General features: G+C 56.7%; 2 protein-coding genes across 2 annotated transcripts; one reads left to right on the forward strand and one right to left on the reverse strand.

Moving 5' to 3' along the window:
* Positions 1–577: 577 nt before the first annotated feature.
* Positions 578–11880, reverse strand: LOC128138487 (uncharacterized). Its single transcript, XM_052779737.1, has 9 exons — positions 11871–11880; positions 7363–7641; positions 5848–5907; positions 5326–5397; positions 4794–4865; positions 4522–4593; positions 2812–2919; positions 1857–2004; positions 578–1669 (listed from the first exon to the last, which is right to left on the reverse strand). The coding sequence occupies exons 1-9, from the start codon at positions 11878–11880 to the stop codon at positions 1285–1287; spliced, it is 1206 nt and encodes a 401-aa protein (XP_052635697.1). The 3' UTR covers positions 578–1284.
* Positions 11881–19749: 7869 nt separating this feature from the next.
* On the forward strand, positions 19750–24302 carry LOC128138498 (ADP-ribosylhydrolase ARH1-like). Its single transcript, XM_052779739.1, has 7 exons — positions 19750–19823; positions 19897–20120; positions 21102–21200; positions 21274–21379; positions 22505–22584; positions 22657–22840; positions 23529–24302. Exons 1-7 carry the CDS (start codon positions 19813–19815, stop codon positions 23899–23901), a joined length of 1077 nt encoding a protein of 358 aa, XP_052635699.1. The 5' UTR covers positions 19750–19812; the 3' UTR covers positions 23902–24302.
* Positions 24303–26149: the final 1847 nt, after the last annotated feature.

Below are 26149 nucleotides of genomic sequence, written 5' to 3' on the forward strand. Positions count from 1 at the left end.
ATTTCTTTTGCGCTCGCCCACGTTCACTCTCCGAGGCTCGCTAGTGCTGCTGCCTGGAGGCTCTCGCTGACCCGTTGGGACAAGCTGTCCCACTGAACAGAACTCAGGAGGCCAGATGGAGAGCACGTGGGGGAGCGCAGCTCTTTGACCAATCGCTCCTTTGAGCCGCACCGACAAAAACCATCCCTGCATCAGGGAGTGCCACCCGCAGCTCTCCCCCCCCAGCCCAGCACCCACACCCCGAGGGGACGGAGTCAGGCCCTCTCAGGAGACACCTGAACCTCGCTCTCCCCCTTTGCCTTTTCTCCAGCATGGGCACCGCTTGCACACCCCCAGTTTTCAGGACTTGTCTCCCACTTATGGCTCCCTGCAAGACTGCTCAGTACCTGGATTCTTTTGAAAAAAATCATACATCCCGGCGTGGTGGGCTTCCCCGGGGCTGGCCATGGGGTGCTCTGCACAGGGGGAGGAGCGCTGGGAGGAGGTGCTCGTACTGCCCAGCAAGGCAGCCTAGAACGATGTTCTGCCTGGCTGCTGTACCATTCAGTCACAACTGCAGAGCGGAATTGTGATAAGACTGGGTTTGAGGTCCGTCCTTTGCGTCATCTGACATGCTCCGAGAAGACCCTCGCGAGTCAGGCCTCCACGTCAGCCTCAACGGGATCCGCTGTATTTGGCCAGCGTGACTTTAGATGTACTCCAAAGGTGTTCCTCCCCTTTGCTGGCAGTCTGCAAAGCTTAACCCATTTCTTTTTACAGTATTATTAATATTTCGTTATACTCTGTTCCATTTTTAATGCCAGCCTGCTTACCAATATCACATTCCTTCCGCTCCTTCTCCCACCCAGCCCCACTCCAGCTTTCCGCTCATTTATCATCTCCAGGGTCTGGGGTGGGGAACACTGCTCCAGCCCCGCAGCCTCTGCCACCCCGTCAGCCCTCCTTGATGTGCTCAGCACTGGTCGGCCATCCTTTCCAGCACCCCCTTCCCTCTCTGCCCAGTCCATCCGCATTCAGGGCAGCATCCCCAGTCAGTTCAAGGACAACCCTTCGCACCTCACGTCCCACCAGCACGTCCCCATTCTGGTGGGTGAAAGCCTTCTTGACAGCCCCAGCTGGGAAACCAGGCTGATGCTGGGACAAAGGGGTCCCTCACTGGAGCGCAGGTCTCTGACAGCTTCTCTCACAGATCCAGCGCTGGTCCCAGCTCTGTGCGTTATACCCCGACGGAAACGGCCAAAACAGCCAAGGACGCACTGCTTTTGGCCAAAATGTATTTTTTATTTACTCTAAAAAAGACTCATCTTCTGAGGTACAGTATCCCTGTTGGAACTGGTGACAGGGACACCAGAAGGGGTTAGGCTGAGGTGAGTCGAGAGAAATCAAATTGTCCACTGAAGAGGTATCGTTGGTGAAAGAGCAGCTGGGACAAGCGGGCAGAGGTGAGGGGTCTGCGCTTGCGCTCCTGTACAGCTGCGTGAGCTCTGCCACAAAAGGCCACGGTGATGGGCTGGAGCTGTTGTTGAAAGTCCCATTTTCTTGAGCAACCTCAACTTTTCTTGTTCCTGCTCCTGACTCTGCTTTGCCTTTATCTCTAGTTGGATCTTCACTTTTCCAGGCAGAGTCAGTATCAGCTTGTCCCAGTGCTGCTTCATCTCCCTGGCTCCTTCTGTAGAAATGGGTTTCAGAAAAGACTACTCATTGATAGGAATTAAGAGGCCAGGTAAAAAAAATCTTACAGCAGAAATCCCAGCAGAGTACTGCCAGCAGCTGCCTTGGCACTCCAGGATACTCTAACTGCAAATACCCCATTGCCAACTGCAGCAATAACTAACTCTGGGGAAAAGCCAACTCACGGGTCTCTCTTCCTCAGCCGTGAAATGACTATGCAAGATCCAACTAGCCCAGACAGCACCACAGCCAAGGCTACTGCAGTCACTGGGATATAGTACTTGTGCAGCAATTCGTGACCAGCAGCCTCAGACCTTCTCCCAGCATCTGCCCCTGCAGGAGAAAAGACAACGCCACACGTTACTGTGCTCTGCGCTATGGATAGTCTCACAGTGTGCTTCACATGCCCAAGAGATTTGTTTTTCAGTGGTTGGTGCCTCTGGCTCTGGTGTCTTAGCGCCAGAGGACAAGAAGGATCGCTTAAACTTCTCGGGGAGAAGAGCCCACGTGCCAGCGAGCAGTTGCACCAGCACTACCTGTCTGTTCCTCCGGGCTGCAGGCCAGGGCTGTGTGCTGGGGACCTGCAGTTCAACCAACGAACGGCACTGCGGGGGTAGAGCAGAAACGCTCCTGTTTTCCCAAGCGGACATCTCCTGAGCACTCCCCTTCAGGACGTCCCAGAGCCTGAAAGATGGGAGCCAGCCCACGGGCTATTGCCTTGCTCCTGCAGTGCCACCTGCTTGTCACCCCCGGCCCCGATGCACACGCTGCGGGGAAGGCTTGCCCCGGGAGAGCGTGGCGCAGGGCTGGGTTGTAGCCCTCAAATGGCCTCATGCCCAAAAGGGCAAAGTTCCTAAATTCCTGGGAACTGGGTGTGGCAGGAGGTGAGCAATCTCTAACCACGTCCAGAGAGGTCTAACAGCATCTCTCTGGCACGCTGCTGGCAATAACCTCCACACACCAGAGACGACAGTCGTCCTCAGAGAGCCACTCCTGGCTTCTTTGACAACACCTTCTCTGCACTAACACTTCCAGGTTTGGCTGCTGACATGACGTGCAAGAGCGGGCTCCGGGGGAAGAGCCTGCAGGCACACAGGGATTCTGACTGGTGACACCGGATGACCACGGGACAGCAATTACCTGGCATGCCAGTCTCTTGCATTGCCTCTCTTTCTTCATCGGAGACTGGCACGGTGTGCCTGCTTCCCTTCTGAAAGGCCTCCTTCTGCACAGTCTTACGGTTGGTCTCTGTAGAAAGCAAGCGGGACAATTAGAGGCAACCATTCCTCATCAGGAAGACGATACCTTCACGAGGCAATACTCCCCAAATACATTAATAAAGCTTAGAAACAAAGCCTGGGCTTTTGGGAGTGCATCTAGTCCAAAGAATGTGACATTCACAGCGAAAAAATTAAGCACATGACACTTTTCACTCTACCAATACAGACAGCAAAACCTGACCTGCTGGGAAACGGGAAATTGCACGTGTGATCTTCTTGTTCACATTACATGTACTGCATTTTTGGCAAACTGCAAGATGATGCTAAATTGCTTCCTTCAAAGAGGATGGGAAAAAGCCGCAGCCAGCTCAGCTGGGGAAAGAGGCCTTCTGAGAAGCACATCCCACCATGCCAACTCCAGCACACGGGAAGGGGAACAGACACACACGGTGGACTGAACCCCAAGCTCTTGCAACCATGTTCTGGGCACTTTCACAAGCGGCAGTGAAGTCCCCCAAAACAAGAGGAAACCACAGCCAAGTTTTCTGAAACACAACTAGAAATGGAGAGCTAAACCACCCAAGACTGAATTAACTGAACGATCCACTTAAGGCCGCCTTCAAGTGAGGTGTCCGGCCTCAAGCTGGGTGTCCGGCTGCGACCCGCCCCTGACCCCAAGGTGTCACCGAGAGTCCTCAGACATCAGGGAGAGCAAAGGGGCTGGACCAGGCTGTGAAGCCCGGGCTGCTCCAAACCCGGCCGGAGGATCGATCCTGCCTGCAGCCCAGGCAAAGCCTGCTGATCCCAGCGACCGAAAGCTGCTTGTGCATCGTCTCCACAAGCCAAGGGCCCTCTCCTCTCCAGCGACTGGCAGGGTGCTGGCCCCCTCATGGCTCATGAGCAATTAGCTCCTCCGCACGTGCCTCACATGCTCCGGGAGCAGCACCAACAGTCACACTCATCCTACCACAGCTATCAGTCTGCAGGCTGAACGTCAATCACAAACAAATGCCTGCAGAATCAGCATCTGCACCTGACTTCCAACATTAGGAAAGGGCAGCCAAGATTTCTTGGGACGTCATTCCTGCCTTGAACTTGCCCAGCCGCAAACTGGGCTGTGCATGAGCTGAACAGAAATTCAGCACACACTGGTTCCTGACATCTGGATACCAGCATCTGCACAAAGCAGCTCTGACCAGTAATGGTACAACTGGGGCAGCAGCTGCCTCTGGGACTCAGCCAGAACCACAACGGGTAGCAGACGCTGTGCTGGACCATCTCTGTGGTTCATCAGCCCAGGCAAGGCATGAAATCGAGTGCCACTGCAGCGAGGTTCTGACTGATCCCTTCCTGCTGTGCAGGCTACAGCACGTCCACACATGAATCTAAAACCTCAGCTTCCCAAGCTGTACGGTTAACAGAGGGAAATACATTAACCAGGTGCTGCTTTCTCCAAGTCTTTCAGGATTTCCTTTGGAACTGCAGATATCTTTTGGGAATAGTTCCCTATTTTAGCTTTATACTTTTGTCTTTGAGGACATTAACAGGAAGTATGAAGGTAAATGTCACATGAATAAAATATTGAAAATGAGCGCTTATTCTGTCAAGTCAATAAAGACTGACTACTCACCCCTGGGATGCCAGCTGGGATTCAGCCCAGGATTCAGCCAAGGAGCTGGAAAAGCCCTCCGTCTGGCCACATCTGCAACCAAACACCCACGAGAAGTTACCATCACGTGTTCTGACCTACATCGTCATAACTGAGTAGCAGAACATGCAAGGGGATCACGTAATGTCACGGCATGCACATGCAGGTCTGTATTCTCACACCTGCAGAGGCACCTGGCTGACATTCGGACTTTGAGCTGGCAGCTCTCAAAGAAGTGAAAAGCCATGACGTACCCATGCGACCTGCCTGTGGGTCAGCCCTGAAACCCAGCCAGGAAGCTGGATAACCATCGCCTGCAGCCACATCTGTAAATGAACATAGGACAGAGCAGCTCCCGTGAAATACTTCAACATACTTCTTCAGATCTGAATGACAGTGAATGCAATTCAAACACAGGATTACTCCAGAGCACTCCTCTCTCCCTTCCACTCAGGAGCATCTTGCAAACATTTATCGGGTGCCTGCAGTGGCCACTAACCAGGCATGGAACTGTCGGGAGAAAGGACTCCCTGGAGCTCACACCAGCTCCAAGCTCAACCCCGACGTGCCCGCTGGCTTTGCGGCCAGCCCCAGAAGCAGTGCAGGGGCGGAGAGGCTGGCAAAGACAGTTTAGCAAGGCAGAGCGCCCCGGGGCACATCACTGAGCCAGACCCATTTCCCTCTCTGCTCTTCTGCGTGCCTGAGCATCAGCCAAGAAAGTAGTAAGCTAAATTTCACAGGAACAGAAAATTAAAATGTAAATGCTCATTCACTGAAGGGCCTTACCTGTGGGATCGCCCCAAGGCTCACGGACAGGCTCAAGTTGAGAAGTCAAGTAACCCCTGTCTCCACGGACAGCTGTAACCAAGCAGAGATGAAAAACGTTCCCATCGCATGTTGTGATCTACCTCTTCCTTAGTGACCCGCAGTGACTGGAAGGGGGTCAGGCAACAACACGGGACCCAGATGCGGGCTGAGACGTCCAAAGCTGCAGAGGGACCTGGCTGGGACCGGCAGCTTTCAAACCTCTGTCTCCAGCCCATGTGCAACACCCCTCAAGGACCAGATGGACAAACATACGGCCTCTCAGGGCCTTCTCACCAGACCTCTCACACACACAAAAGGAAGCCCACACTAAAGTGGGAGCATGTAGCCCCAGAGGAAAAAATGATCATTCGCGATTCTTACAGAGAAGAGCCTGCTGGCCATTGGAAGGCTGAACTACCACAACAAAACATTAACAAATAACAAACCAAATATTAAAAAATACAAAAGGCCAATAACAAATGAAGACTGAATACTTCTTACCTCTGGGATTCCCCCCAACCTCAGGAACAGGATTCCACTGAGCATCTTGATCAACATGGACTGCGGGAACCAAACAGGTAATCAAACACAGGTGTGGTGGTGCAGCCCCCTGAGCCACTCTGAGATCTCAGGATAAACCATGCATGCTTTGGGAAAACCCCCTATTGTGCTGTTATCTTGGTTGTAAGCGCCTTTAGGGCACCAGGCAGCCCCTGGCCACCCCTGGCCCATCTGCTGCCCGAACTATGTATCAGAATGACTCAGCACAAACTGTGGCCAGAAGGTAAAATAATGACCAAAGCCAATCATCTCGAGACCCTATAAACAGCGATCCAAGACGAGACCTTTGGAGCTCTCTGGGACTGCAGCAGGCTGTGTGACCCAGCACCTCCCCTGAGCTGGGACGCCACCCAGGGTAGATTTTGCGAGGATTGAAAGATTGTCGTCTGTCGACGGTTTTGCGAGGACTTAAGGGCCTGATTGCGCGAGCTTTACTGACCGTCCGTTGACGAATGCCGGTACATAAAAGCGAGTAATTCATGAAACTCATGAAAGGGAAATTTTAATCATAGGTTAACCTCTGTGTGTGTGTGGGGGGGGGCGGCATAAAATTTGGTTCAGAACTGTTGTATCTGTGCGTGTGCATTTGGAGTTTGGTTCGGAACTATTTGCTTGTCTCTGTGTGATTTGGTTCGGAACTATTTCGCCTGTCTGTGTGTGGTTCAGAACCGTCTTCTCCGTCTGTGCGCATGTGTGGTTTGATTTAACCTCCACCTGTGTGCAACCCTGCTGCAAGTTTCGGGCGATCCTTGCCATTTTTGAATCCTTAAGTCACAGATTTCATTGTAACAAATTCCATCCAATCACTCTGTTAAAGTGGCTGAGGAAGCCAACACCAACGAACTGGAGGAAAAAGCGATCGCCCACGCTTCTTGGGGACGAGAGCCTGTGAAAGGCTGCGCCAGCGCTAACCCCGCGTGTTCCTCCGGGCTGGGGACCTGCGGGTCATCCAAGGGGAGCAGGGCTGCAGGACTAGAGCAGAAATGCTCCCATTTTCCCGAGCGGATGAGTCCTGAGCACGCCCCTCCGGGACGTCCCCAAGGCTGAAGGCCAGACCCACGGCCCTGGGCACGGCTGCAGCCAGCCCGGGGAGAAGTGCTGCCACGGGCTGTCGCCTGGCTCCTGCAGCACCACTTACTCGCCACCCCCGGCCCAACACACATACTGGGGGCAGACTGGGCCGGGCGGCAGAGAGGGCCCCGCAGGGACTCAGCGCCGGGTTTCTTACCCCGCACCGCCGCTCCCAGCTCCCCTGCTCGCCCAGAAAACGCCCCCGAAGCAGCTGCAGCCCCTCTATGCCTCCCCACAGGGTGTCTGCCTGGCTCGCTCAGCCTGGCCCAGCTGCTCTCCCAGACCCAGCCCTAGCCCTGGCCCCACTGCTGCCCCGCTGAGGTGCGGTGGATGCCACGCTGCCCTGCTCGGAGCTGGGTGCTGGCCCCCTGCCCGCCTGCCTACCTGCTCCCTGCGCTCGCCTTGGAGCAGCCTGGGCGTCCCAGGCTTGCAGGGCCAGCAGGAGGAGGCAGGCGAGGACCACGGCCCCCCAGGCTCGCGCCATGCTGTTGCCGCTGCTGCCGCTGCTGCCACAGTGTTGCCCGCAGCTGGCGCAGCACAGCATGTCAAAGCGGGGCTCTGTGACCTCACAGCCCTGTCGGGCCACCCCCTCCGCCAGGCCTCCCCAGCACAGCCCCGCTGCCAGGGCATTACTGAATCGGCACACTATGGCATCTCCTGGTTCTACACGAGTGTGGAAGAATCATAGAATTATAGAATCATTTAGGTTGGAAAAGACCTTCAAGATCATCGAGTCCAACCATCAACCATGCCCACTAAACCATGTCCTGAAGTACGCTGTCCACTCGCTTTTTGAATACCTCCAGGGATGGTGACTCGACCACTTCCCTGGGCAGCCTATTCCAATGTTTGACAATCCTCTCAGTAAAAAAATTTTTCCTAATATCTAACCCAAATCTCCCTTGCCTCAACTTGAGGCCATTTCCTCTTGTCCTATCTCCAGCCACCTGACAGAAGAGACCAACACCCACCTCACTACAACCCCCCTTCAGGTAGTTGTAGAGAGTGATAAGGTCTCCCCTCAGCCTCCCCTTTTCTAGACTAAACAGCCCCAGGTCCCTCAGCCCCTCCTCATAAGACTTGTGCTCCAGGCCCCTCACCAACTTGGTTGCCCTTCTCTGGACACGCTCCAGCAACTCAATGTCTTTCCTGTAGTGAGGGGCCCAAAACTGAACACAGTACTCGAGGTGCGGCCTCACCAGTGCCGAGTACAGGGGAACAATCACCTCCCTGCTTCTGCTGGCCACACTATTTCTGATACAGGCCAGGATGCCGTTGGCCTTCTTGGCCACCTGGGCACACTGCTGGCTCATACTCAGCCGGCTGTCAACCAGCACCCCCGGGTCTTTCTCTGCCGGGCACCTTTCCAGCCGCTCTTCCCCAAGCCTGTAGCGCTGCATGGGGTTGCTGTGACCGAAGTGCAGGACCCAGCACTTGGCCTTGTTGAACTTCATACGATTGGCCTCAGCCCATCGATCCAGCCTGTCCAGATCTCTCTGTAGAGCCTCCCTACCCTCAAGCAGATCGACCCTGCCTCCCAACCTGGTGTTGTCTGCAAACTTGCTGAGGGTGCACTCAATCCCCTCATCCAAATCATCGATAAAGATATTAAACAGAACAGGGCCCAACACCGAGCCCTGGGGAACACCACTTGTGACCCGCCGCCAGCTGGATTTCACCCCATTCACCACAACCCTCTGGGCTCGGCCATCCAGCCAGTTTTTCACCCAGTGAAAAAGACCCACTTATCCAGGCCACGAGATGCCAGCTTCTCAAGGAGTGTGCCATGAGAGACAGTGTCAAAGGCCTTGCTGAAGTCTAGGAAAATAACATCGACAGCCTTTCCCTCATCCACTAGGCCGGTCACCTGGTCATAGAAGGAGATCAGGTTGGTCAAGCAGGACCTGCCTTTCGTAAACCCATGCTGAGTGGGCCTGATCCCCTTCTTATCCTGGACTTGCCATGAGAGTGCTCTCCAGACAAACCATTCCATAATCTTCCCCGGTACCGAGGTCAGGCTGACAGGCCTGTAGTTCCCCGGATCCTCCCTCCGACCCTTCTTGTAAATGGGAGTCACATTGGCAAGCCTCCAGTCCCCTGGGACCTCCCCTGTTGACCAGGAACGCTGACAGATGATAGGGAGTGGCTTGGCAAGGACCTCTGCCAGTTCCCTCAGTACTCTTGGATGGATCCCATCAGGTCCCATAGATTTGTGAGTGTCCAGATGGCGTAGTAGGTCCCTAACTATTTCCTCCTGGATTAAGGGGGGTATGTCATGCTCTTCATCCTTACCTTCCAGCTCACGGGGTGGAGTACCCTGAGGATGACTGGACTCACTATTAAAGACTGAGGCAAAGAAGGCATTAAGTACCTCGGCCTTTTCCTCATCACTGGTTGCTACATTCCCTTCTGTATCCATTAAAGGAAAGATATTCTCCTTGGGATTCTTTCTACTGTTAACATATTTGTAAAAACATTTTTTGTTGTCCCTTACGATAGTGGCCAAATTTAGTTCTAGCTGAGCTTCTGCCTTTCTAATTTTCTCTCTGTATGATCTAACAAGATCCCTGTACTCCTCCCAAGTTGCCCGCCCTTTCCTCCAGAGATGATAAACTCTCCTTTTTTTCTTGAGTCCTAGCAAAAGCTCCCCGTTCAGCCAGGCCGGTCGTTTTCCTCGGCGGTTCGACCTGCGGCACATGGGAATAGCCTGGTCCTGAGCCATTAAGATTTCCTTCTTAAAGAATGTCCATCCCTCCTGGACCCCTTTGCCCTTCAGGACCGTCTCCCAAGGGACTCTCTCAACCAGTGCCTTGAAGAGGCCAAAGTTAGCCCTCCGCAAGTCCATAGTGGTGGTTTTGCTGAACACCTTCCTTACCTCACCAAGAATTGAGAATTCTATCATTTCACGGTCGCTAAGCCCAAGACGGCCTCCGACCATCACACCTCCCACCAGTCCTTCCCTGTTCGTAAACAACAGATCTAGCAAGGCTCCTCCCCTGGTTGGCTCACCCACCAGCTGTGTCAGGAAGTTATCTTCCACACACTCCAGGAACCTCCTAGATTGTTTACTCACTGCTGTGTTGTATTTCCAGCAGATGTCTGGAAAGTTAAAGTCCCCCACGAGAACAAGGGCACACGATTCTGAGACTACTGCCAGCCGCTTGTAGAACGATTCATCCGTCTCTTCAACCTGGTCGGGTGGTCTATAACAGACTCCCAGCACAATATCTGCCTTATTGGCCTTCCCTCTCATCCTCACCCATAAGCACTCCACCTTGTCATCAGAATCGTGTAGCTCTGTACAGTCAAAACATTCCCTAACATAGAAAGCCACCCCACCACCTCTTCTACCTTGTCTATCCCTTCTGAAGAGCTTGTAGCCATCCGTTGCAGCACTCCAGTCATGGGAGTCGTCCCACCATGTTTCCATGATGGCGACTAAGTCATATCTATCCTGCTGCACGATGGCTTCCAGCTCCTCCTGTTTATTGCCCATGCTGCGTGCATTGGCATAGATGCATTTGAGTTGGGTTATCGAATCCACCCCTAACATCGGCATGCTGCCCCCAGGCTCATCTCTGGTGCACCTAGTTTTATCCCTTACCCCCTTCGAACCTAGTTTAAAGCTCTTTCTATGAGCCCCGCCATCTCACGAGCAAGGATTCTTTTACTCCTTTGAGATAGCTGGACACCATCTGTCGCTAGCAAGACCGGTGCTGTGTAAACCTCCCCATGATCAAAAAATCCAAAATTCCACCGATGGCACCAGCCTCTGAGCCACGTATTAACCAGGTGTCTTTTCCTGTTCCTTTCAGTGTATTTCCCTGCCACTGAAGGGATTGAGGAAAACACTACCTGTGCTCCCGATCCTTCCACTAATCGTCCCAGTGCCCTGAAGTCCCTTTTGATTGCCTTTGGATTTCTCTCTGCAATCTCATCACTGCCAACCTGCACAACCAGCAATGGGTAATAATCAGAGGTCCGAACCAGACCAGGGAGTTTCCTGGTAATGTCTTTTACCCGGGCCCCAGGGAGGCAGCAGACTTCCCTGTGCGATGGGTCAGGTCTGCATATTGGGCCCTCTGTCCCCCTCAAAAGAGAATCGCCTACGACAATTACCCTCCTTTTTCTTTTTTCAGAGGCTGTGAGAATGCGTGGGGCTGCCTGACTGGGCCTAGGCACCTCCCTGGATAGGGCTTCATCTACACCCTGATCTTCACTGGCCTGGTCCTCAAGTTCCAGAGCCCCATACCTGTTGTGTAGGGGCATGGGGGAAGGTGAGGGAGACCAGGAGCGGATTCGCCTGCCTCCCCGAGCAGGGACCTGGCTCCATTCCCCTCCATCTCTTAGGTCCCCTCCTGCCTGGTGGCAGGAGGGCAAGGGAACCTCCGCTTCTTGTGGAGCCTCCATCTGCTGCCTCTGCCTCAGGGATGGTAGGGTGTGGGCCCACCAATCTATCTCCCTCTCACGCTCCCTGATACTCCTCAACCTTTCCACTTCCTCCTTCAGCTCTGCCACCAGGCTGAGTAGATCATCCACCTGGTCACACCTCACACAAAAGGTGTCCCTGCTGACCTCTGACATCAGCGATAGACTCAGGCACTCCCTGCAGCCAGAGACCTGGACAGCTGCATGTTTACATGGGAGCTCTGTCTGCGTCGCTACATTTTTCCTAGCAATGGCTTTCACCTGAGTGGCAACCATACCTGGGTCTCCCTCTGGGCCGACACCCACCACTTGAGTAGCCTTCTCGAGCTGGGAAGAAGGGGGCTGTGCCCTACCTGCACTCCCTGCCTGTGCGAACTGCCGCGCCACGCCCTTTCTGATGCGCCACGCCCTGTTTGCCATGCTCCTGGTCGCTGGCGCTCCTTAGGGCCGTTCAAATCTCCCACGGTTGCCCATGGCAACGCCCACGCCGCGTCAGCCTCTCTCGCCAGAGCCGCCGGCTCTGGACGGGTCCCTCCGCTCTTCCCCAGCACTCCTGGGCCTCGGGAACCTCCCAGTCCGCCTCAATCTAGCGCTTAGCCGCCGACTTACCGTTGCATCGGCCGGCCTCGCCGCTGACTGAATGAAGAAGCAGCAGTGGAGGAGGGCGGACCTATCTGGGGAGGCAGCACAGCATCTAGGAGCACACAGGCACTCAGGTCTTGCTTCCCAGAAATCGGTCAAGACCAAGAGCTCCACAGGAAGACTGCATAAAAAAGCCAACTGCAAGTGCTTTTACTTGCCACCAACTCCTGTGCAGCATCCTGAGGAGCAAGAAGCGCAGAACAAGAAACCTTCCTTCAAGTGAAGGCCCGCAGCCTGCTGTTTGAGCAAGAGGCAGAGAGCACCAGCTGAGAACAACCTCTGCTTTAACTACACCTAGCTCTGCCACCTACACAAGGAGACCAGCTCCTAATGATCCCTAGCCCTAAAACCACAGATCTTCCCTAGGGCAATGCTAAGGAAATACCCGAGCACAGGGACACCTGGTCATTCAGTTAAGCTGATGGGGAGGACAGAGGACTAGAAGGAGAACACTAAGATGAGGGAGAAGACTGAGGAGCCGAGAAAGAAAGGCTAGAGAGATGGAGAAGTCAAACAGGGACGAGGTGCCCTGCAGAGAGGAGGAGGAAGACAAAGTAGGGGTGAGGAGCAGGACAGAGAGATGGGGACAGAAAGAGGGAGAAGGAAGGGGAGACAGACAGGGACAGGGAGTAGGACGTACAGACGGAGAGAGAAAACGAAGGACAGGGAGAAAGACAAAGGGACTGAGAAATAAAGAGAGGGTCAGATTTGGACAAAGAGACCGAGAAGGGGGGGGAAAGAGCAAGGGGCTGGAGGACAGAGACAGAGGAAGAGGACAAGAGGGCTGAGAAGCAGGAAAGAGGAAGAGAGGACAAATAAAAGGGAGAGCCAGCCGGACAGCGGTGTATAGCAAGAAACGATGGGACAGGCAGCAGGACAGAGAAATAAAGACAGAAAAGATGGGGGCAGGGAGCAGGACAGAGGTGGAGAGAGAAGCAGCAGGGACAGAGGGATAGAGAGAAGAAAAAGACAAGAAGAAGGGGGGGGACAGGGCAAGACGGTAACAGGGAGCAGTAAGTACATGGATCATCAGAGAAAGACAGGGACAGGGAGCAGGACAAGGCGATACAGAGAGAGAAAAAAGGGACAGGGAGGAAGGACAAAGAGAAAGAGAGGCAAAAAAAAAGAGACAGGGAGCAGGACAGGGAGGCAAAAAAGCTGGGGTTGGGCAGCAGGACAGAGAGATGGAGAAGGAAAAAAGAGCATTGGGCTGCAGGACAGAGATGGAGAGAGAAATAACAGTGACAGGGGGCAGGAGAGAGTGACTAAGAGAGGGCAAAACCTGAAGAGGGAGCAGGACACAAAGGTAGAGGGCAGGGGGAAGACTCGGGGAGAAGAACAGAGAACCAGAGAGAGAATGAGAGGAGTAGGGAGCAGGACAGAGAGATGGAGCAGAAGGGGGAAAAGATGGGCGGCAGAACAAAAGGAAAGAGAGACAAGGACAGGGGCGGGGAGCAGGACAAAGGGGTGGAAGAGGCAACAACTAGCGATGTGCTGCAGGACTGAGATGGAGGAAGTAAAAAATAGACAAAGGGGGCAGGCCAGAGTGACAGGGACAGAAAAAAGCAACAGGGAGCAGGACAGCACGGGAGGAAAAACCAACCGTGATGGGCAGCAGGACAGAGAGATGGAGAAAAGAAAAATACTGCGCAAGAGAGAGGGGAAAGAAGGGACAGACAGGGGGATATAGTGAGAAAGGATGGGCCAGGGAACAGGACAGAAAGACAGAAAAGATGGGGACAAGAAAAAGGACAGAGGGACAGCAAGAGCAAAAAAAGGGACAGCGGTCTGGACAGAGATGGAAAAAGAAGCAGCAGGGAAAGAGGAAGAGAGGCAGAAAGAGGGAGAGGGGGCAGGAGAGAGAAAGAAAAATAAGGACTGGGGGCAGGATAGAGATTGCAAAAAAAGCCTGGGGTGGGCAGCAAGATGGAGAGGGAGCAAAAAGGAATAGGGGCAGGGAGCAGGACAGAAGGATATAGTGAGAAACACTGGGGCAGGGAGCAGGCCAGAGCGCCAGACAAGAATGACGACAAAGAGAAAGACAGGGACGGTGAGCAGCACGGAAGGATGGAGAAAGCAAAAGCAGTATCAGGAGCCCTGCAGGGAGGTGGAAGAAGGGAAAAAACCCCAAAGTGTCAGGGAGCAGCAGAGAGGGACAGAGAGATAAGAGATGGACAGGAAGAAGGACAGGGGCAGTGGCATAGAGAATGAAAAAAGACAGGGATGAGCAGGACAGAGCGACAGAGAGAAAGAAAGAGAAGCAGAAGGACGGGGGGGTGGGGCAGGCAGATAAGGACACGGAGCGGGACATACTAGCAGAGAGAGACAAAGGACAAGGAACAGGCCAGAGAGACTGTGAAAATCAGAGCGCGATGCAGATCTGGACAAAGAGTCAGAGAAGACAACAACAGCAACGGGCTGCAGGGCAGAGAGAGAGGAAGAAAAAACCAGAGGGGCAGGGAGGAGGAGAGAGGGACAGCAAGGAACCAAAAGGGACAAGTAGAGCAAAAGAGAAAGAGGGACCTGGAGAAAAGAGAGGGACAGGGAGCAGGACACAAAAATAGAGATAGGGGAAGAGGTACAGGGGAAGTGAGAAAAAAATTACACAGAGAGAAAGGGGAGGGGGCAGGGAAGTACTGAGGGGCGCAGAAGAGGGGTGACATGGCCCCAAGGGCCTGGGACTCACCGGAGCGCTGACTCTCTGCATTACCAGGCAAACTTTACAGTTCTGGCACTTCCTTCTCTGTCTGTGTGTCCTTTCCTGCCTTCCCCTTCTGCAGCTCCAGTCACTTGCCTGTCCTCCACCTAAGAGAATGCGTTGGTGTCTGACAACGTGAGGCTTCCTAGATACACAGCCACCCACTACGGGGCCGCCCTATATTTGCCATTGCATATACAGAGCCCACGGTGCACGTTGGTGATCTGGTCTGCCGAGGACTACGCAGAGGGATCCCTCCTCCCCCGCAGAGGTCTGCCCTCTTGCTTGCAGCTGGAGAGAGACAGAGGGCCAGCCGTCCTCATTCTCCAGCTGCTTCACCTTCTTCTGATCTCTTTGGCTTCAGCCGCAGCAGCTCCTTGCCAAAGGCAGCAAGCATCCACCCGCCACCAGGAGAACACAGCCAGAGACAGTCCACCTGGCACACCTCAGCCAGATGCAGTCAACGGACACCTGAGCCCTCAGTGTGGCCTCTGGGAGAGGGAAAGCAGCAGCAGCTTCGGTTCCTGCAGCCGGCCCCAGGCTGGAGCCCCTCCTGCTGCAGGAGCTCCTGCAGACACCGCTCCTGTTGCAAATATTTTGATAAAGAAATTAAAATTTGATTATATAAAAGAGTTTGGTTTGATTAAGAAGTAGAAAATTGTGAAGCATAGGTATGGGAGTGTTAAGTTTGAAATGTAGTCGTAGGAACTTAGGAACTTTAGAAAACGTACTATGTGTAACCATAAGAATTCAAGTAGTGTCTAAAATCAGTTCACCACAGAAACTTTGACAAAGATTTGTTGATTTGTAGTGTTTTGTTTTAAGAAACTAAGGAAACCAGTATGGACACCAATTTGCTGCTTGGAAACCCCTTACCCTTCCCACCTCGATCTAATTATCGAGGATTGCAATCAGTAGAGTTAAGTGAGATTAACCAATGATTGTTTGAACATGAGAATATTAATAAGATGGTGTGACTGAAGGACCAATTATTAGAAAGGTTATATTTAAGAATAGACATAGTATGCACTTTTATGTAAACTAATATAGATGACGGTGAGAATCGTACCGCGCAGAATCCCCCAAGAGGTCAAGAAGCGGACAAGTGAGGAAGACTATGGAAGACCACCAGAGGGCTCCTGAAGACCACCAGAGACCTTCACTGCGCCTGCGTGAAGAGACATTTACATATGCTAATGATTTATCGGAAAGTTAATGCTTATGTATAGCATTTTCCAGAAGCTTAGCGACTATGTATAAGAGGTGTGTATTTAACCTGCACACTTAGACTAGACAGGTGCACACGGTAGGTGGAGCGATCCCCCGTGTGCCCAGCGCTGCAATAAAGGAGTGCCCGCTTCTTACCTTCTCACTGCTGTGAAGGAGTTTTAGTCCGGATTTCGGTAACACTCCTTCCCCGCACCCGCCTTAGCCGAGGCCCGAGGGCACCCGAGGCCCGGCTCGCTGCTGCCAGGACAGGCCGTGGGGCGGCCTGGGGCGGCGGGACAGGCCTCAGGGGAGGTGCTGGGGGCGGCTCAGGGGGGCTCTGGCAGTCGGGGCGCCCGCTGCCTGTGCCCGGTGGCGGCTCCGGCTCCAGCTCCAGCTCCGGCTCCGGCTCCGGCTCCTTCCCCTCCCCAGCTCCCGGGTCCCTGCCGGGGCTGCCCCGGCCGGGCCCGGCTCCAGCCGAGCGGGGAGCGGGCAGCGGGCAGGAGACACCCCCGCGCCCGCCCAAGGGCCTCGCTCGCCTCACGGGCAGCCCCAGCCCTCCCCTCAGCCGGGCCGCAGCCGCAGCAGAGACTGCAGAGACCAACATGGCCGCCCGGCAGCCCCGCAGGCCCCAGGACTACAGCTCCCAGCATGCCCCGGGAACCACCGGGGCCCCCGGCAGCCCCGCAGGCCCCAGGACTACAGCTCCCAGCATGCCCCGGGAACCCCCGGGGCCCCCGGCAGCCCCGCAGGCCCCAGGACTACAGCTCCCAGCATGCCCCGGGGCGCTCCTGCGGCGGGCTGACCCTGGCAGGACGCCAGGGGCCCCCCAGAGCCGCCCTGTCACTGCCCCCCCTCAGCGGGAAGCGGGAGAGAAAAGAGAACGAAGGGCTCGTGGGTCGAGAGGAGGACAGGGAGATCGCTCAGCAGTTACCGTCGCGGGCAAAACGGACTCGACCTGGGGAAAGGAACGTAATGTAGCGCCAGCCGAACCAGAGCAGGGTCCTGAGGAATAAAGCCAGCTCTTAACAACCCCTTCCCCAGGCGTGTCAACCCACCACAGCCTGATCCGCAGGTGTGGGGGTGCTTTGCCTCTGTCCTGGCCCCGATCCAGTCTTTTGGGGGTGCCTGTGATACCGAAAAGCCGGTTGAAGAAACTCTCTAAGGCTCGTCTTGGGGTTTTAGAAAGCAGGCATTCTGTATTGCAGCGCTGGATGCACGGGGGATGGTTCCACCTAGCGTGCATACCACAGCTTTAGCACTAACAGGTTATATAGAATAACTAACTGCATATGAATCAGATTAGTATACGTATACATAAAAATAATTGCAACGGATTATCTCAGGACTGCCTACATCCGATCACGCGCAGTGAAGGATCCATTTGAGTGGAAGGGCTGCTTTTGCGACCACCGACCCATTTGAAGTTCTTGTTGGCTGTCCTTGAAGTCTTTATTCTTGACCTTGTTCTTTGACCTTGAAGCTTAACGCAGCTTCAGTCACATGTGGTCAGTTTCAACATTGTTCCCATCTAGCGTACAGGAACATCTAGTCATAAGAGCAAAGAACTGCAAAACTTATGAGTAACTACCTCTACTAGTTAATTGCTTGGCTATCCTTTTGTCTGTTGTTTCAATCATAGTGTTAGTATAAGATTTCTAATCATTATTTACCAAATCTCACTTTTACAGTCACCTAGCAGCAAACCAGTTTCCACGGCTGGTACAAAATATTAAAACCATCAAACTATTTAGGCATACCATACAGAATGTATGGAAATATGCTATCACCTGGCCCCTGCATGGGCTGCGATCTGTGAGGTTTGGGGTTCCCTGCCCCGCCCTGGCCGTGGCCCGTGGGGATTTCAGGCTGCCTCGTGCCTGTCGTGGCCCTGACCAGCGAGGTGTGGGGTTCTTCACCCCCGTCTTGGCCACTACGAGTGCCGTTTGGGGGCACCCTACCCCTGTCCTGGCCCTGATCTGTGGTGGTTGGGGGATCCTTGCCCCTGTCCTGGCCCTGAACCTTGGGGTTCGGGGTATCCTGGCCTGCTCCCTTCCCCAAAGCAACTTGGCTTGGGGGGTGCCCTGCTCCTGTTCTGGACCTGATCCACTGTCTGAGCCGTTACCCGTGGGGTTTGGGGGTTCTTGGCCCTTGTTCTGACCCTCTCCGTTGGGGTTAGTTGGTGCCTTGCCCTGTCATGGCCATCACCCACCCGTGTTGTTTGGGGGTGCCCTGCCCCAGTCCTGGCCCTGACCTGTGTGGTTTGGGGGTGCCCTGCCCCAGTCCTGGCCCTGACCTGTGCGGTTTGGATGTTTCTTGCCCCTGTCCTGGCACTGACTCATGGGTTTGGGGCTCTCTACCCCTGCCATGGCGGTGACCCACGGGGTTTGGGCTTTCCCTGCACCGGTCCTGGCCCTGACCCATGGGGTTTGGGGTGCCCTGTCCCTGTCTGGTCCATGACCTGCAGGGTTTGCAGTTGTCCTGCCCCTGTCCTAGACCTGACCCGCGGGGTTTGGGGGTCCCCTGCCCCTTTCCTGACCCGGGACCACACAGTCCCTAGCTTCCTGTTTAGGGCCTGAACATACTTTTTGGAGCATGGCAGGATGAAACCTCAATTTCTGCATGTCCAAAAAAAAATACATCCAAAAACTTGTTACTTTATGTACAACATCAGTTTCTATATGTCCAAACAAAAATACATCCAAAAAATTGTTACTTTCTGTACACCAATTTTTTTTTTAATTTTTTCCAAATTGACAATGAATTTTTAACCTGATTTTTCACCTATTTTACTACCAACCACCTGTTGCCCAACCACCCCCCCATCCCCAACAGGACTTTTACCAACAGATCCAAGATTTGTGTCTTGTTTGGCAGAATTTGGGCCAAAAATAAAGATGAGAACCTGGTGCTGGGGAGCCAGGAGTTGCACTTTTCTGTGACTGGCATGGGGCCTGCACTGAGGCTTTGCTGCTTGACTTGTAATTAAAGCTCTGAAATTTAAGGACGATCTTTTAACCGCTCGCTGCCCACCACCGAACATTAATTTTACTACTTTTCAACAGCAAACCCAGCAGTTTTAAGTCAGAGCTGATGCCAGTTGTCAGAGCAGGGCTCCATATCGCTGCCCCATGCGGGCAGGACCCAGGTGACAGCAGTTTTGGGGCATTTCACCCCAAAATATGGCTTGGGGCTATGTTTTTTGCCCCATCCCAGTGAGATAAATATGGGAAAATACTTGGCAGAGACATTTTTCCTTGGAGATACTCCTTTTCTCCCTGTCACTGCCTTCCCCTGGGGCTTGCTAAACCCATCCCTCTGTGCCCCAAATCCTTCAGAGGCCTCCCTCCCCTCTGGACATCCCCTTTGGGTACCCCGCCAGCCCTGCTGGGTGCTCCCCGTGTGCCCCTTTGGATGCCTCCCACGTGCCTCCGTGCCCCTTTGGGGCACCCCTCGGGTCCCTTTGGGGCACTCCTCAGGTCCCTTTGGGTGTCCCCTCTCTCCCTCTTGGATGTCCCCCAGTCCCCTCAGGGTGCCCCCCCCAGGCTCCTCCATGCCCTTTGGGTATCCCCAGCCCTCTTTGGGTACAGCCCCCCTCCATGCCCCTCTGGGTGCCCCCCGGAGCCCCCCAGTCCCCTCTCAGTGTCTTTTGGCCCCCCCCAGAGCGTTTCCCCTCCCTGCCACCCCCTAAGGAGAGAGGTCCTGGTGTCCCTCATCCCCGTCCCCATGGGGACAGTACCCCATCCCGCGCCCCCCCCCCCAGTCCCCAGTCCCCAGGGTGTCCTCATCCTCCTTAAGGGCCCCCGGCCAGCGCTGGCCCCGTGCCCCAAACCTGACGGGCATCCCCAGCTGCTGCCGCAATGGAGGAGACGTGAGTGTCCCCGGGGGTTCGCGGCATACCCCCCACCGCTGGCACCCCCCTGAAACCCCACTGTTTCTCCCAGGGTGCCCTCGGTGGAAGCCTACGAAGCAGCCATGGTGCTGAGTGGGGTGGGGGATGCGCTTGGCTACCGGGGGGGCCGCTGGGAGTACTGCACCTCGGGACCCCAGATCCATGCCGAGCTGGCTGAGCTGGGGGGGCTGGAGGCCATCACCCTCGAGCCCCCTGAGTGGCCCGTCAGCGATGACACTGTCCTCCACCTCGCGACCGCCGAGGGCCTGGCCACAGGTGAGGGGGGGGAGTCTCCATTGCACCCCACAGACACAGGGGAGGGTCCCCAGGAGAGGGCGTCCCCATTGTACCCCAGGCCCACAGTGGAGCGAGTGTTCGGCGGGGGCGGGGGGGGCTGTCCCTGTTATAACACCCCCCCCCGGTTCCCTGGGGGGGTTTGGAGGTCCCTGTTATAAACCTTGGGCTGCATGGTGGGGCTCCGGGGCTGGTGTTGGGGCTCCCCGTTATACTCTGGGCTGTATGGGGGGGGACCCTGGGGAGGTCTGAGCGTCCCCGTTATACCTCTGAGCTGCTTAGGGGGGCTTCTGGGGAGGGCTGGAGGTTCCTGTTATACCCCTGACCTAGACTGGAGGGTCCCTGGGAGGGGCTTTTGGGGGGCCCTGGCCAGCCCTGGAGGGGGTTTGGGGGCATCCTAATTCTGCCCCCCCTTTTAGGGGCTCCAGTGAGGTTCCGTATTTCTGCCCCCCAAAAATTGGGGTGTCCCCATTTCCCCGCGGGGGGGCTCCTATTTTTCCCCACAGTTTGTGGGAATTTATGTCCCCTTTCCTCCCATATTGAGTGCTGGGGGGACCCACTTCCCCCTCCCAATTTGGGGGGCCCAGAAGGGGTTACCCCTTTCCCACCCAATTGGGGGTGCTCAGGAGGATTCCCCATTTCTCCTGAGTTTTGGGGTGTTCATGGATGTTGTCCCACTTCCCCTCCTGTTGTGGGGGGTGCATGGGGGATGTCGCCCTTCCCCTCTAGTTCTGGGGGTCCTCGGGGGGTGTCCCCTTTACCGTCCACTTCTGGGGGTCCCTGGGGGGTGTCCTCCTTCCCCTTTAGTTTCGGGTTTTCTACGGAGCGGTGTTCCCTTTCCCCACCATTTGGGGGTGGGGCACTGGGGGTCTTCCTCTTCCCCTTCAGATTTGGGGGGTGCATGGGGCCTCTCCCTCCCCTCCAGTTTGGGTGGCCCAGGGGGGTCCTCACTAACCCCCCCAGGCCTGGAGGGGGAACCCCTCCTGCAGGAGCTGGCTCGCCGCTACGTGGCCGCCATGGGCGACATGGAGGGCCGCAAGCCGGGGCCCACCAGCATCCTGGGTGAGTGGGGTCTGAGGGTCTGGGGGGAGTCAGGGGGTGTCAGGGGGTCTCACCCCACTGACCGCCCCCCCAGGCACCTCGCAGCTGCGGCCTGGGGAGCCTGAGGGCTATCGCATCCCCTTCAACCCCACCGGCACTGGCTGCGGGGCCGCCATGCGTAGCCTGGCCATCGGCCTCAGGTGGGGACAGGGACATGGGAAAGGACAGCAGCGCGGGGATGGGGACACGGGGGCACACGTGGGGATGGGGGGGACGGAGGTATCAGAGCTGGGGGGACAGGGGCAGGATGGGGGTGGGGATGGGGGTGGCAGAGCTGGAGGGATGGGGACATGGATGGGATGGGGGAATGGGAGTGTCAGAGCGGGGGGAATGGGGACATGGGGGGGTCGGGGACAGGGACAGGGGCACGGGGGTGTCAGAGCTGGGGCAATGGGGACATGGGGATGTCAGAGCTGGGGGGGTGGAGACGTGGGGGGCGGGGGGCACAGGGGGACAGGACACTGGAGTGCCAGAGACGGAAGGATGGGGACATAGTGCGGCTGGGGACGTGGGGCTGTCAGGTAACGGGGGTGTCAGGGCCATAGGGGAGGCAGGGATGGAGACGTGGGGGTGTCAGAGCTGGAGGGATGAGGACATAGAGGGACGGGGACACGGGGGACGGGGACAAGGGGGTGTCAGAGCTGGGGAACGGGGACAAGGGGGTGTCAGAGCTGGAAGGGACAGGGAGATGGAGGGGACTGGGGTGGGAACACAAGGCTGTCAGACCTGGGGGGGATGGGGACATGGGGAAAGAGGGACAAGGCGGGATGGGGGGACATGGGGATGGAGACATGGGGGTGCCAGAGCTTGGGGGACAGGGACATGAGGGTGTCAGAGCTGGAGGGAAGGGGGCATGAGGTGATGGGGATGGGGGTAGCAGGGACATGGGGGTGTAAGAGGTGGGGGAATGGGGACACAGAGCGGGATGGGGACATGGGGGTGTTGGACCTGGAGGGGACAAGGACTGGGGATGGGGCATATGGTGGTGCTGGCACTGGGAAGCTGGGGACAGTGGGCATGGGGGTCCATGGATGTCTGAGCTGGGGCAGGGGGCCCTAGGGGAGAGAGAGCATGGGGACAGCGACAGAGAGGAAGGGACATAGGGGTCACAGAGCAGAGAGGGGGATATGGAGGGGGGGGGATGGGGATGGCAGGGTCAAGGACAGCAAGGACAAGGGTGGCGGGATGGGGATAGGGACAAGGCTAGGGACACAGGGACAGGGAGGGGGCAGGGGAGGACGGGGACAGGGCTGATGCCAATGCAGGTACCCCCACGCCCGGGAGCTGCCGACGCTGATCCGGGTGAGCATCGAGAGTGGACGCATGACCCACCACCACCCCACCGGTGGGTGCCAGGCAGGGGGGGACAGGGGAGGAGGGGACACTGAAGCCCCCCCTGAAATCCCTGTCCCCACAGGGTACCTCGGGGCACTGGCGGTGGCCCTCTTTGGGGCGCTGGGGGCTCGGGGGGAGCCCCCAGAGCGCTGGGGGGCCGAGCTGCTGCGGGTCCTGCCCCTCGCATGGGACTACGTGGAGGGTGCTGGGGTTGCCGTGGGGGACAACGCTGCCGCCTGGCCCTTCTTTGGGGATGCCTGGCACCGGTGAGGGGGTACTGGGAGGGTTCTGTAGGGTCACTGGGAGCACTGGGAGTGGCTGGTGAGGATACTGGGAGGGGCTCAGGGGGTCACTGGTGTCACTAGTGCCTGCAAGGCTCTCTCCCAGTCCTGGAGGCACACCGCACTGGTGCCACTGGTGTCGCTGCTCTGCCCCAGTGCCTGGATGTCCCCAGTGTCCCCTGCCCCACTGTCACTGGTGTCACTGCTGACCCTGGTGGCCACTCTGTCTGCAGGGCCACCGGTGCCCATCCTGTCCCTGCTGCTCCCAGCATCCCAACCAGTGCCGCCATCCTCAGCTGTGGGAATGTGGCCCAGGGCCACCCCACACCCCCACTGACCTCGGTGTCCCTGGTGCTCTTGGTTTCCCTGGTATTACTGGTGTCCCCACTGCATCCACTGCCATGGTGCCCCTGGGTGTCCTGATTGTCCCCAGTGTCCCCACAGGTACCTGCTGTCACAGGGGCTGCTGGAAAGCCACAGCCCAGTGACCCCCAGCACCACTGATTACCCCATTGTCACCGGTGACACCAATGACCTCAATTTCCCCAACGACACCAACGTCCCTGCTGACCCCAATATCCCCGTGTCCCCACAATCCCCAGTGACCCCAGTGTCCGCGTGTCCTCAATGACTCCAGTGTTCCCAGTGACCTCAGTGTCCCGTGTCCCTGCAGGTACCTGGAATCCCGGGGGCTTCTGGAGGGTCACGGCCCACCACAGGTGCCGTCCCTTCCGTCACCAGCTGAGCGGGATGCTGCGTACCTGGGCTGGGCACTGGAGGGGTGGCCAGGGCGCAGCGGCCATGACGCACCCATGGTGGCCCTGGAGGCCCTGCTGGCAGCCGGTGGGTGCTGGGGGGACCTGTGTGCCAGGGCGGTGCTGCACGGCGGGGACAGCGATTCGACGGGGACCATCGCCGCTGGGTGCTGGGGGCTGCGGGGGGGGCTGGCGCCCATCCCCCCTGGGCTGCACTGCTGCCTTGAGTACCGTGGGCGGCTGCGCGATGCTGCCCACCGCCTCCATGCGCTGGCCTGGGGGAAACACTGAGCCCCCCCGTGTCCCTGGCATCACCTTCTGTCCCCCTCCCAGGAAAGCCCCTGTGGGTCCCCAGGGTGCAGCAGAGACCTTCAGGGGATCCTGGAGGAGCTTGGGAGGGTCTCTGGGGGTCAGCAGGGCCCTTCATGGGGTGCTGGCAGGCTCAGGAGAGTCTTTGGGCACCAGCAGGATCCTTCGTGGGGTGCTGGGGAGCTCAGGAGGGTCCCTGGGGGTCAGCTGGGACCTTCACGGGATCCTGGGGGAGCTTGGGAGAGTCCCTGGGGGGAAGCGGGGCCCTTCAAGGGGTGCTGGGGGCCTCAGGCAAGCCCCACGGAGACCACCATAGCCACATCCATGTGGCCTTTTATCCCTCCACAGTTAGAGACCCCAGAACTTCCCTGAGGAGCCTCAGTCACCCCCACAGTAAAAAAGTGTCCTCCCAGGTCACTCTGTGTCTAGGTTTGTGCCCTGCGCCTCTTGTCCTGTCACTGCCATTGCTGAGATCCCACCCGGGTGGGACCCCCTACAGCCAAATCTTCTCCAGGCTGAACCGTTCTGGCTCACAGAGCCCCTCCAAGAGGCTCCCGGCCATGGAGCATCTCAGGGGCCCTTTACTGGACTCTCTCACAGTCACTCCGTCTCTCTCGTACCGGTAGCCCAGGACTTGGACCCAGTGTTCAAAGGGTGGGCTCATCAGTCCCGAGTGGAGAGGAAGAAGCACACAACCGTCCTGCCACACCCCTCCGAGTGCCACCCAGGATGGTGATGGCCGCCTTCACATGTTGCTACTTATGGTCACCTTAGCAGGAACCACAGCCCAAGGTCCTTCGAGGCAAAAAGTGATGGGCCCCCCACTGATGGGCCCCCCGGGTTAACCAGTCCAAGGGTGATGGGCCCAAGGAGTGATGGGAACACAGAGTTAAACACCCCAAGGGTTATGTGCCCCAGTGTTAACCACTTCAAAGGGTGGTTGTCCCCCGGGATGTTGGCCCTGGGGGTTAACCACCTTGAGCGTGATGGGCCCAAGGGGCGGTGGGTCCCCAAGGTTAACCCCCCCAAGGCTGATGGGCCAAAGATGGGATGGGCCCCCAGGGTTAACAACTCCAAGGGTGATGGGCCCCCGGGGTTGGTGGGGGCTGACAACCCGAAGGGTAATAGGCCCGAGAGGTGACTGGAGAGCAAGTTTCACCACCCCTCGGGCGATAGGCCCCCATGGTGGTGGGCCTCCAGGGTTAAACACCCTGTGTGTGCTGTGCCCCAGAGTAAACCACCCCAAGGGGGAGGAGTGCCCTGGCTGATGGGCCCCAAGAGTTAACCACCCCAAGGGTGATGGGCCCAAGGGATGATGGGTTCCCAGGGTTAACCACTCCAAGGGGTGATGGCCACCTGGGGTTTACCATCTGAAGGGCGATGAGGCCATCATCACATGAGAGGTGATGGGAACCCGAGGGTTAACTAGGCCAACGGTGATGGGTCCATGCATTGGTGGGTCCCCAAGATTAACGACAGCAAGGATGATGGACCCCCAGGGTTAACCACCGCAAGGGTGACGGTCACAAGGGTTAACCACCCAGAGGATAATGGGCCCTAAGGGCGATAAGCCCTCAGTGTTAATCAGCCCATGGGTGATGGGCCTGCAGGGTTAACCATGCCAAAAGTGATAGGCCAAAATGGTGTTGGGTCCTGTCGTGGTTTCGGCCCAGCCGGTAACAAAGGACCACGCAGCCGCTCGCTCACTCCTCCCGCCCCCCTCCTGTGGGATAGGGAGGAGATGGAGGAGAGAAAAGAAAAAAACCTGGAACCTCGAGGGTTGAGACAAGGGCAGTTTACTGGGACAACACAAAAAAAAAAGGTTACAACAACAACGGTACTAATGAAAGAATATACAAAAAAAGAGTGATGCACAGTGCAACTGCTCACCACCTGGAACCCGACGCTCCGCCACCGAAAGTCCAGCGCCCTCCCCCCGGCCCGCTCCCCATTTATATACTGAGCATGATGTCACATGGTATGGAAGAGCTCCTTGGCTAGTTCAGGTCGGCTGCCCCGGCTATGCCCCCCCACCTCCCAGGTTCCTGAAAAAATTAACTCTATCCCAGCTGAACCCAGGACAGGTCCCCAGGGTTAACAACCCAAGGTGAGGTCCCCTGAGGTGAACCATACCAAGGGTGATGTGGGACCCCGGGGTTAACAACCTAAAAGGTGATTAGCCCAAGGGTTGGTGGGCCCCAGTGGTTAGCCACCTGAAGGGTAATGGGCC

This window comes from Harpia harpyja, unplaced genomic scaffold (assembly GCF_026419915.1).
Source record: "Harpia harpyja isolate bHarHar1 unplaced genomic scaffold, bHarHar1 primary haplotype scaffold_47a, whole genome shotgun sequence".
NCBI lineage: Eukaryota > Metazoa > Chordata > Aves > Accipitriformes > Accipitridae > Harpia > Harpia harpyja.

Excerpts from the sequence above, each read along its gene's own strand:
- LOC128138487 (XM_052779737.1), bottom strand. Across the intron at positions 5,398-5,847 it reads GGTTGGGGGGAATCCCAGAG|CTGTCCGTGGAGACAGGGGT; the intron begins GTAAGAAGTATT and ends GCTTGGTTACAG. Across the intron at positions 4,594-4,793 it reads CCCACAGGCAGGTCGCATGG|ATGTGGCCAGACGGAGGGCT; the intron begins GTACGTCATGGC and ends GTTTGGTTGCAG.
- LOC128138498 (XM_052779739.1), top strand. Across the intron at positions 20,121-21,101 it reads CGCCGAGGGCCTGGCCACAG|GCCTGGAGGGGGAACCCCTC; the intron begins GTGAGGGGGGGG and ends TAACCCCCCCAG. Across the intron at positions 21,201-21,273 it reads GGGGCCCACCAGCATCCTGG|GCACCTCGCAGCTGCGGCCT; the intron begins GTGAGTGGGGTC and ends CCGCCCCCCCAG.